At 33.5% G+C, this 16963-nt stretch overlaps 2 protein-coding genes across 2 annotated transcripts; both read left to right on the top strand.

Moving 5' to 3' along the window:
* The first annotated feature begins 7797 nt into the window (after nucleotides 1-7797).
* LOC120075160 (RING-H2 finger protein ATL34-like) lies at nucleotides 7798-9736 on the top strand. The gene has a single exon (XM_039028342.2). The coding sequence runs from the start codon at nucleotides 8216-8218 to the stop codon at nucleotides 9326-9328; it is 1113 nt and encodes a 370-aa protein (XP_038884270.1). The 5' UTR covers nucleotides 7798-8215; the 3' UTR covers nucleotides 9329-9736.
* A 3890-nt stretch (nucleotides 9737-13626) lies between these two features.
* On the top strand, nucleotides 13627-15223 carry LOC120074972 (putative clathrin assembly protein At4g40080). Its single transcript, XM_039028094.2, has one exon. The coding sequence runs from the start codon at nucleotides 13913-13915 to the stop codon at nucleotides 14975-14977; it is 1065 nt and encodes a 354-aa protein (XP_038884022.1). The 5' UTR covers nucleotides 13627-13912; the 3' UTR covers nucleotides 14978-15223.
* The last annotated feature ends 1740 nt before the right edge of the window (nucleotides 15224-16963 follow it).

The raw sequence follows: 16963 nt of genomic DNA on the forward strand, positions 1-16963 counted from the left end.
AATGCATTCCGAGTTTTAAAAGATGTGCTGATTACCGCACTCGTCTTGATTGTATCGGATTGGACACTGCCATTCGAGATCATGTGCGATACAAACGAGTATGCGATGGGAGTCGCATTAGCACAAAAGAAAAAAACTATTTTGCACCCATCGCATATGCGAGTAAAACTCTGAACCCTACTCAACTTAATTATACCACCACTGAAAAAGAGCTCCTGGTTGTGATTTTTGCGTTGGAAAAGTTCTGGGTATATCTATTGGGAACCAAGGTACTTATTCACACTAATCACTTGGTAATCAAATATTTGATGACAAAGAAGGACACAAAGTCGAGGCTGATCAGATGGGTTCTCCTCCTTTAAGAATTTGATATCGAGATAATTGATCGAAAGGGGATAGAGAATCAAGTTGCAGATCACTTGTCCATATTAGAAAATCCTGAGGTTGACCGCAATGAATCTGAAGTGAGTGTCGTGTTCCCGGACAAGCAGGTATTTCGCATAGAAGAACTACCTTGGTATGCAGACATCGTTAATTATTTGGTTTGTGAACAATTTCCTGAAGATTACACCTACCATCAACAAAAGAAGTTCAAGAATGAATGCAAACACTATTATTGGGATGAGCCAAATCTGTACAAAAGAGATGCAGACCAAATCATTCGATTATGCATCCCAGATGCTGCTCAACAACACATATTATCGCAGTGCCATGATTCTCCATATGGAGGGCATTTTGGAGGACAACGTGCTACAACCAAAGTTTTACAAAGTGGATTCTTCTGGCCTTCATTATTTAAGGATGCTGCTAGCTACACAATGAAATGTGATCGGTGTCAACGCACCAGCAACATTTCATGGAAGAACGCAATGCCAATGAATACTATCTTGGAGCTGGAACTATTTGACGTATGGGGGATTGATTTCATGGGACCATTCCCTCATTCAAATGGTAAGCACTATATTCTATTAGCTGTTGACTATGTCTCCAAGTGGGTAGAGGCAATTGCATGCGCCGCAAGTGATGCGGTAGTAGTCTCCCAGTTTGCGGCAAGTAGTCTCCCAGTTCCTGAAGAAAAATATTTTCACGCGTTTTGGCACTCCCCATGCCATCATAAGTGATGAAGGATCACACTTTGTTAACCATAATATAAAGAAGCTGTTGCGCGAGTACAATATCCTCCACAAGGTGGCCACCGCATACCATCCGCAAATAAATGGCCAAGCTGAAGTGTCCAATCGTGAAATTAAATTGATACTTGAGTAGGTAGTAAAACCTTCGCGGAAGGATTGGGCAATGAAGCTTAATGATGCATTGTGGGCATAACGAACCGCATTTAAAACACCAATAGGTATGTCTCCCTATGCATTGGTATTTGGCAAGGCGTGTCATCTGCCTTTGGAATTGGAGTATAAAGCATTGTGGGCGATCAAGAAACTGAATTTCGATTTAAAGAAAGTAGGAGAAGCGTGGAAACTACAGCTGGTCGAGCTAGAAGAATGGAGGATCAACGCATATAAGAATGTGAAGATCTATAAAGAGTGCACCAAACGTTGGCATGATAAACGCATATGCGCTAGAAACCTCCAAATCGGGCAGAAGGTCTTACTCTTCAATTCAAGATTGCTGCTCTTCCCAGGAAAATTAAAATCATGCTGGTCCGGTCCCTTTATCATCAAAGAAGTATTTCCACATGGTGCAGTGGAACTAATCACCGAGGATGGCAGTCGAATATTTAAAGTTAATGGACAATGGATTAAAGCATATTGTGGAGGAGATTTTCAGCCAGAAACAACCTCCGCAAAGTTGAAAACCCCAGACTATCCCTTACTCAACTCTTGAACATTTAACTCTTCGTCACGCTACTACTAGTTGTATTTTAGTTATTTTTCCCTCTTAAAAAAAATTGTTGTTTTGTTTTGAAATTATTTGACCCTCTCTTTGTCTATTTACAAGGATTAAGGCACAGGATTGTGGAGATACTACAAGACAAAACAAATATTCTAATTCCACCACCGCAATCCACAAAGCAAAGATCGTCGCAAGGATGGATGCATCAATACTCAATGTGGGCGACAGCGCAAAATTTGAGGGTGTACTCTTCCTTATCTTTATTTCAAATTTTGCGCTATCACATTGCATATAATTTTTTAAAGTTTTATCCCCGCATCCTCCCCGATTACCGCAATCACTTGCTGAGTAGATAAATTTAGTGGTTTACCGCATGTTGTTTCTTCTCCAAGTATGATTTCAATGATGAAAAATATGCTTTTATCTCTTTCGTCTATACTAGAGCCAACTTAAATCTTAAGGTAGTCACCTCATGAAATATTTCTAAAAGTTAGGGGTTTACTAGCTTTCTTTCAAACTCTCCTTACAACACATTCTATGACCATCGCATGACTTATTTTAATTTATTTTGGCAATGAGGACATTGCCATATTTTAAATTTGGGGGTGAGGTATTTATGGTATTTATTTTCGACTTTGCTATAAAAAAAATTTTGAAAATAACCACTCCACTGTCAACGCAATGGGGAACTCATGTTGATAAGAGTTGAGTTGTGAAAGGTACTTACATGTAGTTGGATGTCCACATGACACACATGGGTGCAAGCCAAAACGAAAGTAAGTCACCAGGATCAACGCATAAATAAATGACCGCAACTCCACTACCAAGTTGGTATGAGTTTAGTCTGAGAAAGAGTGCATTGCTCTTAGTTGGATGTCCGCATGACACCCGTGGGGGCAAGCCAAAACGAAGGCAAGGCACTCGGATCGGCACAAGGTCAGAAAAAAATAGCAATGAAGAAAATTTTTGTGCAAGGAGATATCATTTGACACCCTGGTGGAAAATTTTCTTTTTGAAATAAATCATGCGATGTTCTGGAATTCAGTAGAGTCCTTTTGAAAGTTAAGCTTGCAATCCCTAAGTCTTAGAAGTATTTTAGGAAGAGATTTGAATAAGACTTAAGGAAATTCCAGCATATAGGATTTGAACGAAGTATCCTTGAGAAATCTAGGGAAAGAACTTTGTGGCTAACTTGCTAAAGGAATCTTTAGCTTATGCTTGAGGACAAGCATCGTTTAAATTTGGGGGTGTGATAACGGGTAGAAATGCACGTTATCATAGTATTGAATCCTTAAACAATGTCGGATTGCGTTGATGAAATATATTAAATTGCGTCCATTAAGTATAAATTCTATAATATTGTGGTCGTATGCATCCAAAGCATTAGAGCAGATGATCTTTATATTTTGTGCAGAATAATAAGTTAACGCAATGCAAAGAATGTGATCATAGGAATACATTGGTCGAGCACAACTTCATCGCAAGACTTTGCGTTGATTGTACTCGCAAACATTCACCCAAAAAGAATCACCACAACATGGTGGGTGCATCCGGACGAAAGGACAATTAAGATCAATGGGACAGAAAGCTGACAGCAGTCGGATCCAAATTAAGTTGACAGCCGATAATGGTCATAAAGTACATCCAACTTTATCAGTAACAATTATCTGGCGTATCAGTTAGGAATTAAAGCTGTCCCATCTGTACAACCAGGAGAGAGAAGTCACCTTTCACCTTTGATGCCCTATAAATACCAAGTGCATTCTTCAGAGAAAGAGTTAAGCAGTCGATTATTTCATCATTTTACAAGACGCTTTCATTTTAAAGTGGACGTGAGGAAGAAGGTGTGCCGATAGATCGTTCCGGCAAGCTTAGGAAAGCACCGGAAGATCCAAGATAGAGAAAGGATCGATGCCTGCAGAAGCGGGAATATTTGTAGATCAGAATAGAGATTCAGTGTAAAAAGCCTCGGTCAGCAAGGAATTGCTACTAGGCTCTCTACCTTTAATTTCCATTATCATTTTGTACTCAATTCAGCTATAAGAATGGAACGTCTTCCTCTATATCTGTTCGCTCTTTGTAATTCACGCATGAGTAGCTAAACAATTGAATGGGTTGAGAAGCATTTAGCTAGCATAACTAGGGAATCTTAATTCTTTGTGATTATCTTGTTTATGTATGCTTCATTCGTCTATTAGAGATACTCGGGAGGGTAGTCTAAGGACAGGATCTAGACTTGGGAAGGTCAGGTCAGAATCTAGGTTTGGAAGAACCAAATTAGAACATATAAACGAGAGATAGGCGCTTAGGAATGAGCACTATTTGTTTTTAACGCATTGTATGCATCTTAGCAATAAGATATGATTGTATGCGGTCACCTTGCTTTCATGCATTTTGCATCAACGCATAGGACAAGAGTAGAGACTTAGGGATAAGCTCTATGGACATTTTGCATTCAACACATGCGTCTTAGACTTAGGAGCATCGCATTTACATTAGGAAATAACTTGTTGTGCATGGTTGTAACATGATCGCAAAGTTTGACGCATTCCCGATTAGCGTTAGCTAAAAATCTTCTCAACTCGTTCATCGTATACTCATTGCATCTATCAACGCAACTCTCTTTCTCAAATCCGCCACCTTTATTTACTCTTTTTTTATCAACGCACAAACACATCCACACTTTATTTATTTACTTGGTTACCACAAAGTTTTCATAAACATTATCAACGCAACTATTTTCATCAGTCCCTTGTTCGACCCTGGACTTACCAGGAAACTTAGAGGAATTTACACTTGAATTCTGCTAGGAAAACTTGAGTGCACAATGCAATTCATCAACACATATCATCCATATTTCCACTTCATAAAATTTGAGCATCACATATCTCTCCTCAAACTCTTTCCATAGTTCCTTTGAGCTGTGGGTATTAAAGAAAGCTGTCTGATATGTCCTTTGAAATGGATCTAAAGATCCAGGCCATGACCATGCAATCTTCTTTTGCCATGAATCAAAATCTACATCATCTTCATCAGGTTTTTACTTTTTACCATTAATAAAATCGAGTTTATTGCTAGCTTCTAAAGCAATTTTCATTGCTCTCTTCCATATTAAGAAGTTATTTCCATTGAACACATTGTTGAAAATGGATGAAATTATTTCCATTGAACACATTGTTGACAATGGATATGTTGGTTTATGTTTGGTTTGTGTTTAGTGTATTTCTTCCATTTTTGCAGTATCAATCATGATTGGTTAAAGAGTGTTCAGAAAGAACTGATTTTAGAGCATATCGCTCTATACCAAGAAGAACATTGGGTTAGGGTTTCAATCAAAGCATATTTTCATAATAGATTATTATAAGTTAAAAGGATGGTTCCTTATAAAATAACAATAGGAAACCTAAGGAACAGAATAAACTACTATCCTAAACATAACAAAAGAATAAGGATGCCTAACCAAGCCTAACCATAATCAAAAAACTAATTATAAACAAAACAATCAAATAAGGAAAATAAATGGAATGAATAGATCTTCATAAATCTTCCTATTGTTTTTCCTATACCTTATTCTTAAATAAATTTGGTTCAATATATGCGTTCACTAATTTAGCATGAAATAGTATACAAATCTTTAAATAAAAATAAACTCAATACACAAATCAACTATTGAATAAATTCATAATTTTTTTTTAAGAAAATCCTAATATCACTTTAACGTAGAAAATTTACCTATTGACAATAATCGGTGTTTGTCCATTAAGTATACATTCAAATGGACATGAATATACCAATATAAATATATAAATATACATTAAGAAAACGAAAATAACCAAAAAAAAAATTACTAATAAACCCACACAAATATTTTCTGAATGGCCTTGAAAGGTTAAAAATTTTGTAATTAAAATTTTAAAAATTAATATTCTCACAAATTTATAAAATATATTTAGTATTATGGAAAATTTTAAGAATCCAAACAACATTAAACAAGAATTTGCCAAAACAATCATTCAACTAGTATAAAGTTCATACTATTGACTTGAGGTCAGACATTTGATTTTTCATCTCCCAAAGAAAAAAAAATGTTAGATTAGAAATTGGTCTCTGTGGTCAAGATAGAAAATTGAAATTTAATCATTTTAGTTTGATAAAACATTATAAATAATCTAGTTTGATAAAATCATCATAAATTATCCCTTCGGTGGGGACTACTTTTGAAAGTTTTATCAAACCATAAAAACTAAATTTTAATTATAATCTATATTTACTAAATTCTTACTTTTATTAAATCATATAGAGACCAAATGTATAATTTATCATAAAAAAAAGTTTTATGTTATTTAAATATTTTTTTTTAGAAGGTTATTTAAATAAGATAGATGCACATTTTAATATCTATTATAATTCTTCGGTAACATCTATTACAATTCTATTTCCAACAACTATCTTAGATCTTGATATCAGCCAAAATATAATTTAATTAATTAATAGACATTTTAATTTTGATGAAAAAGTTAGATGTTCATGCTAGTTTAAAATGTTTCTATAATAAAATTGAGAAAATAATTTAGTAAGGCCTGATATAAAAAACTCATAAAATAGAATTTAATATTGTGCAAATCATTTTCAATTTGTATTTGAAAATAAATAAATAGATTGGATATCTCATGTGGTCACTATTTACTCTGCAAAATTTCAAACATATGCCTTGAATTTCCAAGCCAACCCAATTAAGATTTAAATTTTTGATTACGTGTTCTCAAAAATAAATAAATAAAATTAAGGTAAGGATTAAATTTGATAATTTTGAAACCTAATAATTAAGATCGAATCTAGAACGTTGGTTGTTCTAATTTCAAGTTGTAAACAACCCTAGCCATAATAATAGTGAATTGATTTTATATAATACGCTTGTAACATATTATTAACTTTTTTTAAAACATATGACTCCTACTCCATTTAAAAAAAATAAAAAATAAAAAAATCATGACTTTTCTTTTGAAAAAAAAATAAAAAAGTTTTAATGATTGTTTTAAAATAAAGGAAAATGAACCAAAATATTTATAAATATAATAAAATTTCACTGTTTGCGATAGATGGTGATAGATCGCAATAGATTGCTATTTGTATCTATTTGATAAAGAAAAATAGTAATATATCGTGGTCTATCGTAGATAAATTTTGATATTTTACTATTATTTATAAATATTTTCAACAATTATATCATTTAAAATAATTTTCCATGTCTTAATGTCTATATATATAATAGACATACATAGGAATATATATGTTGTCTTTAGTCATATATTGATTTATGTGTCGAACTAAAATTCAATGATATGATTAACAATGGACCTTATGGTCCCTCCCTCTTATCTCTATTATTATTATAATGACAATTATTTCTTTAATGTTCAACAATAAGTGAAGGTGTAAAAAATAAATATAGTTGAACTAACATAAAACTTGTACTATTGATCTCGAAAACAGAGATATGAACCTTCCTTTTGATTGGAAGTATATATTTTATGTCAAGCGAGTTTTGGTTCCTCTCGTCTCTATATTGGAGTTGTAAGCATTAAACAATAATAACTATTATTGATATCAAAATTGAGGCGGAGGAAAGGTAAACTTATTTGATAAAGGGAAGATAAGATCTAAGATTTATGCACCGATATCTCTAATGCTTAAATCAAAGAGTGATCCGTGCAAGAAGTAAATAGGTTCCTTAGAGCTATAATGTCTCTAATGCCTAAATCACTTCACATCGGGTTGGATAAAGGCTCAAGTCACCCTCTTCTCTAGATTAAATTTGGCCCGAATTTCGTTATATTATGGATATGCCCCTTTTGTTTTCGATTATGTACTTTTTTTTTTTTTTTTTTTTTGTGCAAGCAAGATTAGGGGAATGAAATTGTTGTTGAGAGGAGTCCGATGTGACATTGAAATAAACAAACTTAGCGACCAAATTCCTTTTCCTCCAGCGATGATGCGTCCTCCTCCCTCACCAAATCCCCAAACTTACATTTAAATATATATTACACATAAACACGTTGTGTGTAATTTTAATCCTTAACATATAAATATATGCCGCCATTGACTTGGACTTGGCCGGGATTCGGTATCTTATCTCTCTCAGTCAACACATAAAACACAAATCCAAAACCTTCATTTCTTCCTCCTTTTTCCCTCTTTTATTTTCACCAACGGAACAACATTTTCCTCTTCTTCATTCTTCACTTCACCTATTCACCATTTTTTTAACTTAATCCCCTTTTTCTCTATTTCATTATATACCTTCCACTTCCATCTCTCTGTTTTTTTCTTCCTCCTCCTCTGTTCTTCTTCTTGCTTTTTCCCCATGACCTCTCCATCCTTCTCCTTCCTCAATCATGTCCTCATCCATTTCATTCTCCTCTCCCAAATCTCTCTATCCGCCGCCCAATCCGGCGCACCCCCAGATATGTACCCTTTCAAACAGACCATCAGCAAACGAATGGCTGTCGTTTTGATTGTTCTCGTTTGTTTTTTCATCGTCCTCGCCGTCCTCTCTGTCTACACCCGCCAGTGCACCGACCAACGCTTCGGCGGCCGTCTCCTCCTCTCTACTACCCAAGATGGAACCAACGCCCGATCCAGAAGGGCGGCGCGTGGTCTCGACGCGGCTGTTATAGCTACTTTCCCCACTTTTGTGTACTCCAACGTCAAAGATCTGAAAATTGGGAAAGGCTCGTTGGAGTGCGCCATTTGTTTATCTGAATTCGAAGATGATGATACGCTGCGTTTATTGCCGAAATGCAGCCATGTCTTCCACTCCGATTGCATCGACGCTTGGTTGGTTTCTCACTCCACTTGCCCTGTTTGCCGTGCCAGCCTTGTCCCCAAACCCGGCGATATATCCTTCGCTGCTCTGCTCAATTCCGATTCGGTAATCGACGGGGTTGGACGCGATGAAGGGAATCGAGTGACTGGATCCGAAATTAGTCAGGTGGTTGTTCGAATTCCGGAGGGGAATCAAGGTCAGGATGTGAGTTTGATAACCCCAAATCAGGGATTGAATCGGAACGGTCCAATTCGGTCGCGATCGTCGGGATGGAGATTGAGCGGATTGTTTCCACGGTCCCACTCGACGGGTCACTCGCTGACTCAACGGGGAGAGGATTACGAGAGGTATACGTTGAGATTGCCGGAGGAGGTGAGAAGTGAGCTGTTGAATTCGAATTTGAATCGGGCGAGGAGCTGCGTGGCGTTTCCGAGGGTGCAGAGTTCGAGACAGGGGTACCGAAGTGAGTTGGGGAAGACTGGGTTTGTGGGAAATCGGAGCCGAAGTGGGCGGTCGGAGTGGCGGACATTGTTACCGGCGGCGACGCCGTTGTTCAGAAGGGAGGGTTCGAGAAAGGATGTGAATGGAGACGGCGGTGGACGGCCGTTCGCACGGTTGCGGCCTGATGGGGATGGTCAAAGTCAACAATAACGTAGGCGGCTCACGGCTGTGGGTTGGGTTTCTGAACACTTGGGCCGTTTTGGGCTTTTGTGTGTGTCTGTGTTTTTTTTAAAATTATTTTGTAAAGAAATATTTAAAAAAAAAAAAAAAAAAAAAAAAAAAACCGTAAATGATTGAAGGTCAATTTTTTATTGGGAAAAAGGGTAAAATGGTCAAAAGCCGTTGGTTGATTGATTGATGATCGATCCCATTTGATTGGCGCATGGCGCAGACAATGTATAGAGGAAGCATTCACTTTTGTTTTTGTTTTTGTTTTTATTTTTATTTTTATTTTTTTGTTATTTTTTTGGGGGTGGGGGTTGGAAAGTGTGATATTTTGTTAATAAATTAGGACAAAGTATTTACATAATGTACAAATGAATGGTTATTAGTTGAAAATTAGATGTAAGCAGAATGGTAGATATAAAACTAATTTACCTAAAACTTTAGGTTATTTTGGATTTTGTTCGAGTATAATGTGTATGGATATTTAAATTTTGAAATTGGTATATATTTTAATTAGTTGAATTATGTTCATGTCTACTTATATTTTTATTTTACTCTATTATAAACTTAGTAAAATCTAGTTTTAAATTTGTGGCCTATAGAAGACGTCTAAAATTTCTTTCCATTTTCCTCTAAGATGTTATATGTGGTTAATTTGATAGATTAACTTAAAAAGTGAGCTAATATATTATTTGACTTGGTTTTTTAAAATAAGGTTTTATATGTATTTTAAAACTTTGTTTTAATATTTCATTTTCATCTTACTCGTTCTTTTTTTCTCTTTAAAGCTCTATCTATCTTCTTCTTTTAGATTTCGCCTTCGAAAATAACAACAATAAGAAAAACAAAGTTGTTTTCTTCTTCTTTCAACATCATGCAATAGACGATAACTATGAATGAAAGTTTACGTAGAAAAAGAATCGGTGACGGAAATAAAAGGTTAGAAAATTTTGTTTGGAAAAAGTAAATTAAATTCTATATTCCAAAACAATGATGAGTTGGATCTTTTCATGCAAATCGGCCCAACTTTAGGAATGTAAAATTTCAGGTACTAATATAACGGATAGAATCTTTCTTTCTTTTTTCTTTACGGTTTTTTTTTTTCTTCTTCGTCTTTTAGGGATAGAATCACAAATCTTCAATGCTTCTTTGGCAATAACTAATAGAAAGAAATAGAGCGACAAATTTTAAAAGTTTTGTATGGTTTTAGACACGTCTTTTAGAAGGCATTTTAGTGCAATCAACACAAGACAAGGATGAATGCCGGACCAATGTTCTATTTTTCATGTCAATATTTCTATCCATATTATCATATTTTCATGAATTCGACATCAACATAAGAGGAGAATTAATATTTCTTTATTTATCCTAAAAGAGTTCATGAAACATAAAAAAGAAGCAATAAAATATTATCAATATAAATATAATATAAATAACAGATTTGTTAACATGATTAATTTTTTAAAAAATATTTATCTTTATAATTTTTTTAAAAAATATTCATTGACATCTATATTTTCATCAACATTTTCGTAAAATTAAGAATTCGGTATTTTGAACGGACGTAAACATTATGTTCGTGAGCTTATTATTTTATAAAAAGGTATGTCATAAGTTTAAGTTATGTAACATTGTAGTCAAACAAAAATAAGTTAACATTATGTAAAGTAGGATAAATATGCGGGTAGAGGTTAGCATATGTATAAAATTTACATTAACTTGTTAATTTCTTCTCTATTCAATGTTTTGGTTCTTGATTAGAGGTACAACCAGTTCCGTCAGTTCATTTGGTTTCTTCGATTTTTGGCCCAACCAACGCTGAGAATTAAACAAAATCAATCAATTTGGTAAAGATAGGAATTGAATCAATGTCCAAATTCCAGTTTCACTTGGTTTTAGAAGCAGACCTCTTTATCGTGTTTTTCAACCTTCTGCACATGATTTAGAGCATCTTTTAAGAGTTTCAATTTTGTCATCGTGAAAGTAACGAAATGTCTTGCTCAACAAGCGTTTGCTAATCCATTAGAGGATGTTTCTTTCAAGGATTAGACTTGAGATCGATTAGACATCTTAAGTCCAACCCTTATTTGAAACAAGGGTGGTTTAGGAAGTCAAGGCTTCCTACTCTTTTTTCATGGGTTTGAATAGTAAACATTATTTAAACTTACGAGTTACACTTTTTTTTTCCTAATTTAATTTAGGAAGTTTGTCGGCCAACTTCCAGACACCACCTTAGCGGCTACTATAAGCTAGCACTGACCACCACCTCCGACGACCAATGCCGGCCACCTTCGATCACCACTTCCGGCAACCCTACCAGCGGACTTTCGGCGACCCTATTGATGGACTTTTGGCTCCTATCGATGGACTTCCAGCCACCGACTGTAGCCAAACTTTGACCACCATCGGTCATTTTTGACCACACGTTTGGTGACCCCTGGCGGCAAACTTCCGACCACTGACTCTGGCCAAACTTTGACTACCATCGATCAACTTTGGAAAACATTAATAAAAATATTTTTAGTATATAACAAACCAAACAAACTTATATAAAAATACTTCTAAGAAAGAATTGTCAAACACATGTATTTTTGTTTTAAATCAATAGTCTTTAAATAAAAATTTTTCTAATTAATTCCAAACAAGACCTTAGTTTAATGATAATAAATTTTTTTAAACAAACTCTCATTCTTCTATTTTTTTTTCATTTGGAGTTTTTTCTTTTTAATTATTATTATTTATTAGATTATCTTTTTTAATTCGCTCTCTTACCTTTGTTTATATGTTTCCTTTATTTTAGGAGATTTACTTTATTATTTTTTTTTCTACTTCTCCTAACTATAAATTGATCACTAGAAGAAGCATCTCTTATATGTTTTTTTCTTCTTATTATTATATACACATTTTTAATAAAAATTTAATAGTAAGGAGGGGTAAAAAGTAAGTTGAACTCGATTTGTTGCGTAATTAAGTATATTTATTTAAATTATATGGGTAGAGAACCCAATTTAAATGGGTAAAAGAGACAAATGTTTGTATAACATTTTTATTTCAAAACCTAATAAAATCAAAATATTAAATTATAAAACAATAAATTAAATAAATATAATCTTAGTCAAATCTATATTTCAAAATTCAAAAAAAAAAAATTCTTCTAAATTTTTTAGATTATTTTAAACTTGACTATGTTAAAATAATTAAGATGACAAGTTGGAACTAATCTAAAATCTAACAACTAATTAAATACAAGAAAATATTTCACAAACTCAAAATTTATAAATATGTCTTTCATTCTCAAGCTTTAACCCACATGTTTAGCATTCCAAACCTACGCACTAAACGCCCCCTTAGAGTCTTATTTTATAACTCTTTTGGATGCTATTTTATCTAACATTTTTTGTTTTCGTGCTAGTTTATTGTTCTATCATGTTGTTTCAAAATAATAATTTGGGGCGTTTAAAAAATTGGATGTGACTAAAAAACAAGACCAACTCAACTCAATCGATATGGTTTTAGTTAGATTATCAATTCATTTGAATTGGGTTGGTTCACTAGTTCAGCTAAAATAACTCGAACGAATTTCAATGAACCCGAACTTATTATTAATTTTAAAAAGTATGTTATTTTTACCAATTATTGTACTTAATTTGATGAATTTTTTAAGTTAATTTGTTCTCAACAAACTCCCAAAAACAAATTTTTTAGCAGTTAGAAAAGAAAAGTTTCATGATATAAATTAAAATTAAGTTGCTAGTCATAATTCAATATATGAACCCAATTAAATAAAATTTTTATATATTAATATTTTCTTATTTTTAGAATACAAATTTAAATAAATGACCAGGAACTCAAATGTTTCATGATTGGGTCGAGTTGGATTCATTATTTGACGACTTATTTTCAAAAAATTTACAATCCAAACAATTGAGTGAAATCTAAAAAATGTTATCTAATCTAATTCAATCTTAAAGAGAAACTTGAGTGATAAATATGAAATTGACACCAATTTGATTAAATAAAGTAACAAACCGAGATAAGTGAATTTAGATCCCATGTTTATGAAATTTAAAGTTGCTGCACCACTTGGAGTTTATAGAAAAGAAGAACACAATAATTGTGTAATACAAAAACCACAATATGAAACTATTGAATACCCAATGGGTATGGCTATAGTTTCGGATTAATATGTATGTGAGAAAAGAATCCAATTACTACTTATGTATTTCAATTATTAGTATTATAGTATCTAATTAAAGAAAATAGAGAAGCTATAAAAGTAATCGTAATTGTGTTGCCGACAAATTGACCAATAATTCTGGAAATTACTATTAAACTTCTCAACATAGAGAAGAATGACCCAACGAAGAAAAGCATTTTTAAAAAAATACAACATTGGTTACCGCGTTTCTTTTTTGCAATCATTCATTAGTGTGAATGATTGATTAAATTCTTTTTTCTTTTTAATTCCCTTTTAACTTTTTTGCCTTCCAGATTATAATAAAATTAGTCAAGTTTGTGATTTATATCAATTTAGCCTCCGTCTGTGTGACTTCGTATGAAAAATATGCGATGGCCATAGACCAAAACAAGAAGCTCAAGAATCTCACGCACGCTCTCAAAGACAAGGCCTCAATAATCAAAGCTACTTTATCGATTCCTCGCCGTTCATCTTCCATCAAGGTCGCCGTCGTCCGAGCCACCACCCATGGTTCACGAAACCCACCTTCCGACGCCCGAGTCGCCGCCGTTCTAGCCCTTGGGAATGACTTCCGTTCCTCCACTGCATTCGCCTGCATCGAAGCCCTGATGGAGCGGCTTCATACGACCTCCAGCGCCGCCGTGGCTATGAAATCGCTTTTCACTCTGCATATAATTGTAATTCGAGGTCCGTTCAATCTGAGGGATCAGGTAGCGTATTTCCCCTGTTACGGAGGGCGAAATTTTCTCAACTTGTCCACGTTTCGCGACGTATCGGACTCGGAGATGAACGACTTGTCGTCTTGGGTGAGATGGTATGCCGGGGTTGTGGAGTCTAACGTGATTGTCGACAGGAAATTGGACCGAATTCTGTATTTCCGTTCAAGAAATTGCGAAATTGTCGAAGAACAGAGGAAGAGGAAGATTGATGTACCGGAGGAATTGGAAGTTCTTGTGGGTTTTGTGGAACGAATTTGCGAAGTTCCGGAATCGCTGTATCTTCAGAAGAAGGACTTGGTTTACGAGGTGGTGAGATTGGTTCTTGAGAATTACAGATTGGTTCAGAGGGAGATTTGGGTCCGAGTTAAGGAAATCGGAGACAGAGTCGAGAGCTTGAGTCTGGACGAGTTGACCGAGTTGGTGGGTATTATGACACGGTTGGAAAATTGCAGAAGGAAACTGAGTGTGTTGTTTGTGAACAGAGGGAAGAACGAGGAATTTTGGGAATTGGTGAAAATTACGAAAGGGAAACTGGCGGAAAAGAAGAGGATGAAAGAGGAGAAGAGGATGATAATGGTGGAGATGAAAGCGAACTCGGGCGAGTCGACTCGGTTGTGGAATCCATTTGTTGAACCGGGTCAATTGCTGTGGGTCCCAGCGGGTGATGGACCCATGGGCCCGGCTCTGCTTCCACTGACCGTTTCAACGGTAGGATAGTTCCGAGCTTTGTCTGTTACGTTTGAACTTGTAATCCGCTAAAAAGTTTTTTCTTTTTTAAAAAGAACGTGAAAAAGTTACCTGAGTTTTGTTTTTTTTTTCCTTTTTCCAATTTTATTCTTTCAATATGTTCTATTGAGTTTTGAATTTCGTTGTAAAGTAGAAATTTGACTGGATTGTTGTGATTATTCACGAAGGTTTGTGCATAAATGACATGAAAAGGGGTATTTTCCCCTTCTTTGATCATATAATTGCTTTGGCCAAATTCATTTTTTTTTTATTAAGTTTCATATTACCAAAAAAAAAAAGGGTAATATTTTATTTTTAAAAAAGTGGACTATAAAGCAAACAGAAAAACGTTAATGGCTGAAGTAGTTAACAGTTATTATCATATGAGCGTCAATTGAAATATTTTCTATAGATTTTTCTATAAATTTAGTTGATGACATTCTTTGAAAAAAATCTTATGACTTGCCTAAAAAATTATATTTGAATACTTTTTCAAAATATGAAAATGTCTTGAGTAATCAATAAGATTAAGGAAGTGTCTGAAATTCATTTTCAAATATTTAATTTAGAAAATAAGTCATTTTGAAACAAAAAATTTACAATAAGTCAAAAGTGTTTAAATAAAAATGAATTTTTTTAAAAATATTTTTTCTCGAGTCAATTCAAACGGATCCTAAAATACGAACGAAAAGATAAAATAAAATCGAGTTGGATTCTCGGAAGGAATCATTTGGAATTTTGAACTAAAAATTAATATTAATATAATAAAAGAATGCTAAGACTCCATAGTTAGTTAGGAAGTCAACATCTTGTACTAAAAAAAATTGGAGACATTATCGGGTTAATTTAAGGGCGGAGGAAAATGTCAATGAAGAAAATTTCAAATTATGTTAATATTAATTATTCTAAGTCTTGATTTTCATATTTAATTACGTGTTTAAATTAAAGAATTAGAATCTTCTAGTTTTGTTGCATATGAGTTAGTTTCTATGTTTGTAGATTTTGATTGAAGACTGCCCGATGAGTAGAATTTGATCTCCTTTTTAATTTATATTTCTTTTAGGATTTTGTTGTTTCTTTTTATCGTACTAAAAATACAATCTTCTCATTTTGGTACAATATTTTTTTATACTATTTAAAAAGAGTTTTTGTTAGATAAAAAAGTAATTTAACATTGGGGAAATATCTATCTAATAATTATTAGAGAATATGAGGTTAGTCCAAGTGACTAAGCATAATCACAATTTAAGTAACAAAGTGATAAGTAAAAATTTGGGGATAGCGTTTCACGGTTTAATAAGTATTCATTTTATTTGATGGGATAGTTAAGAGATTTCCTATATTAAATATTTGAAACTTAGTACTACAAGATGCGTGTCCAATTTTATTCAGATTTTTTTTTTTTAAAAAAAAAATGAGTTTCTTACTCTGATTTATTAAATTACGTATAAAAGTATCATTCATATTTCTTGATTTGACATTTCTTTCCATTTTTCTGCCTTTGAAAAGAACCTTTTTAATTGGTATTATAGTATATCCAATTTCTATCGTGCATAGTTTAATTTTTATTTGGCCTTTAGGTAAAATTTTACAATTTTTCTTTGAGTTTTACTAATATTCACTTTGATATTGTCGTTAAATTCAAATAATTAATTTAAAAATATTGAGATGTGAATTTTTTAAAATTAACTTTAGTAGTATTTTGAAATTAGATCACATTTGCCGATTTATAATGAAAATAGATGTAATCAGAATGAGATTCTATTGATGGATCAATCATAACGATTATAAATCACAAATATAATTGGACTGGTTTTGATCGCATTCACTTAAAATTATGAATTTTTCATATTTATTGATAACGTTACCATTTGACCTAAATAGTAATGGTAACGATAATGATAAAGGTAATAGTAAATGTGACATGTATATTCATAATTTTCATATTGTTACAGTAATCATATTTGTAATGATTAA

Source organism: Benincasa hispida, chromosome 4 (assembly GCF_027475165.1).
Source record: "Benincasa hispida cultivar pf3 chromosome 4, pf3_genome.v1.1, whole genome shotgun sequence".
Taxonomy (NCBI): domain Eukaryota; kingdom Viridiplantae; phylum Streptophyta; class Magnoliopsida; order Cucurbitales; family Cucurbitaceae; genus Benincasa; species Benincasa hispida.

Bases quoted from the DNA above. Each gene is read 5' to 3' on its own strand.
- LOC120074972 (XM_039028094.2), top strand. From the start codon at position 13,913: ATGGCCATAGACCAAAACAAGAAGCTCAAGAATCTCACGCACGCTCTC.
- LOC120075160 (XM_039028342.2), top strand. From the start codon at position 8,216: ATGACCTCTCCATCCTTCTCCTTCCTCAATCATGTCCTCATCCATTTC.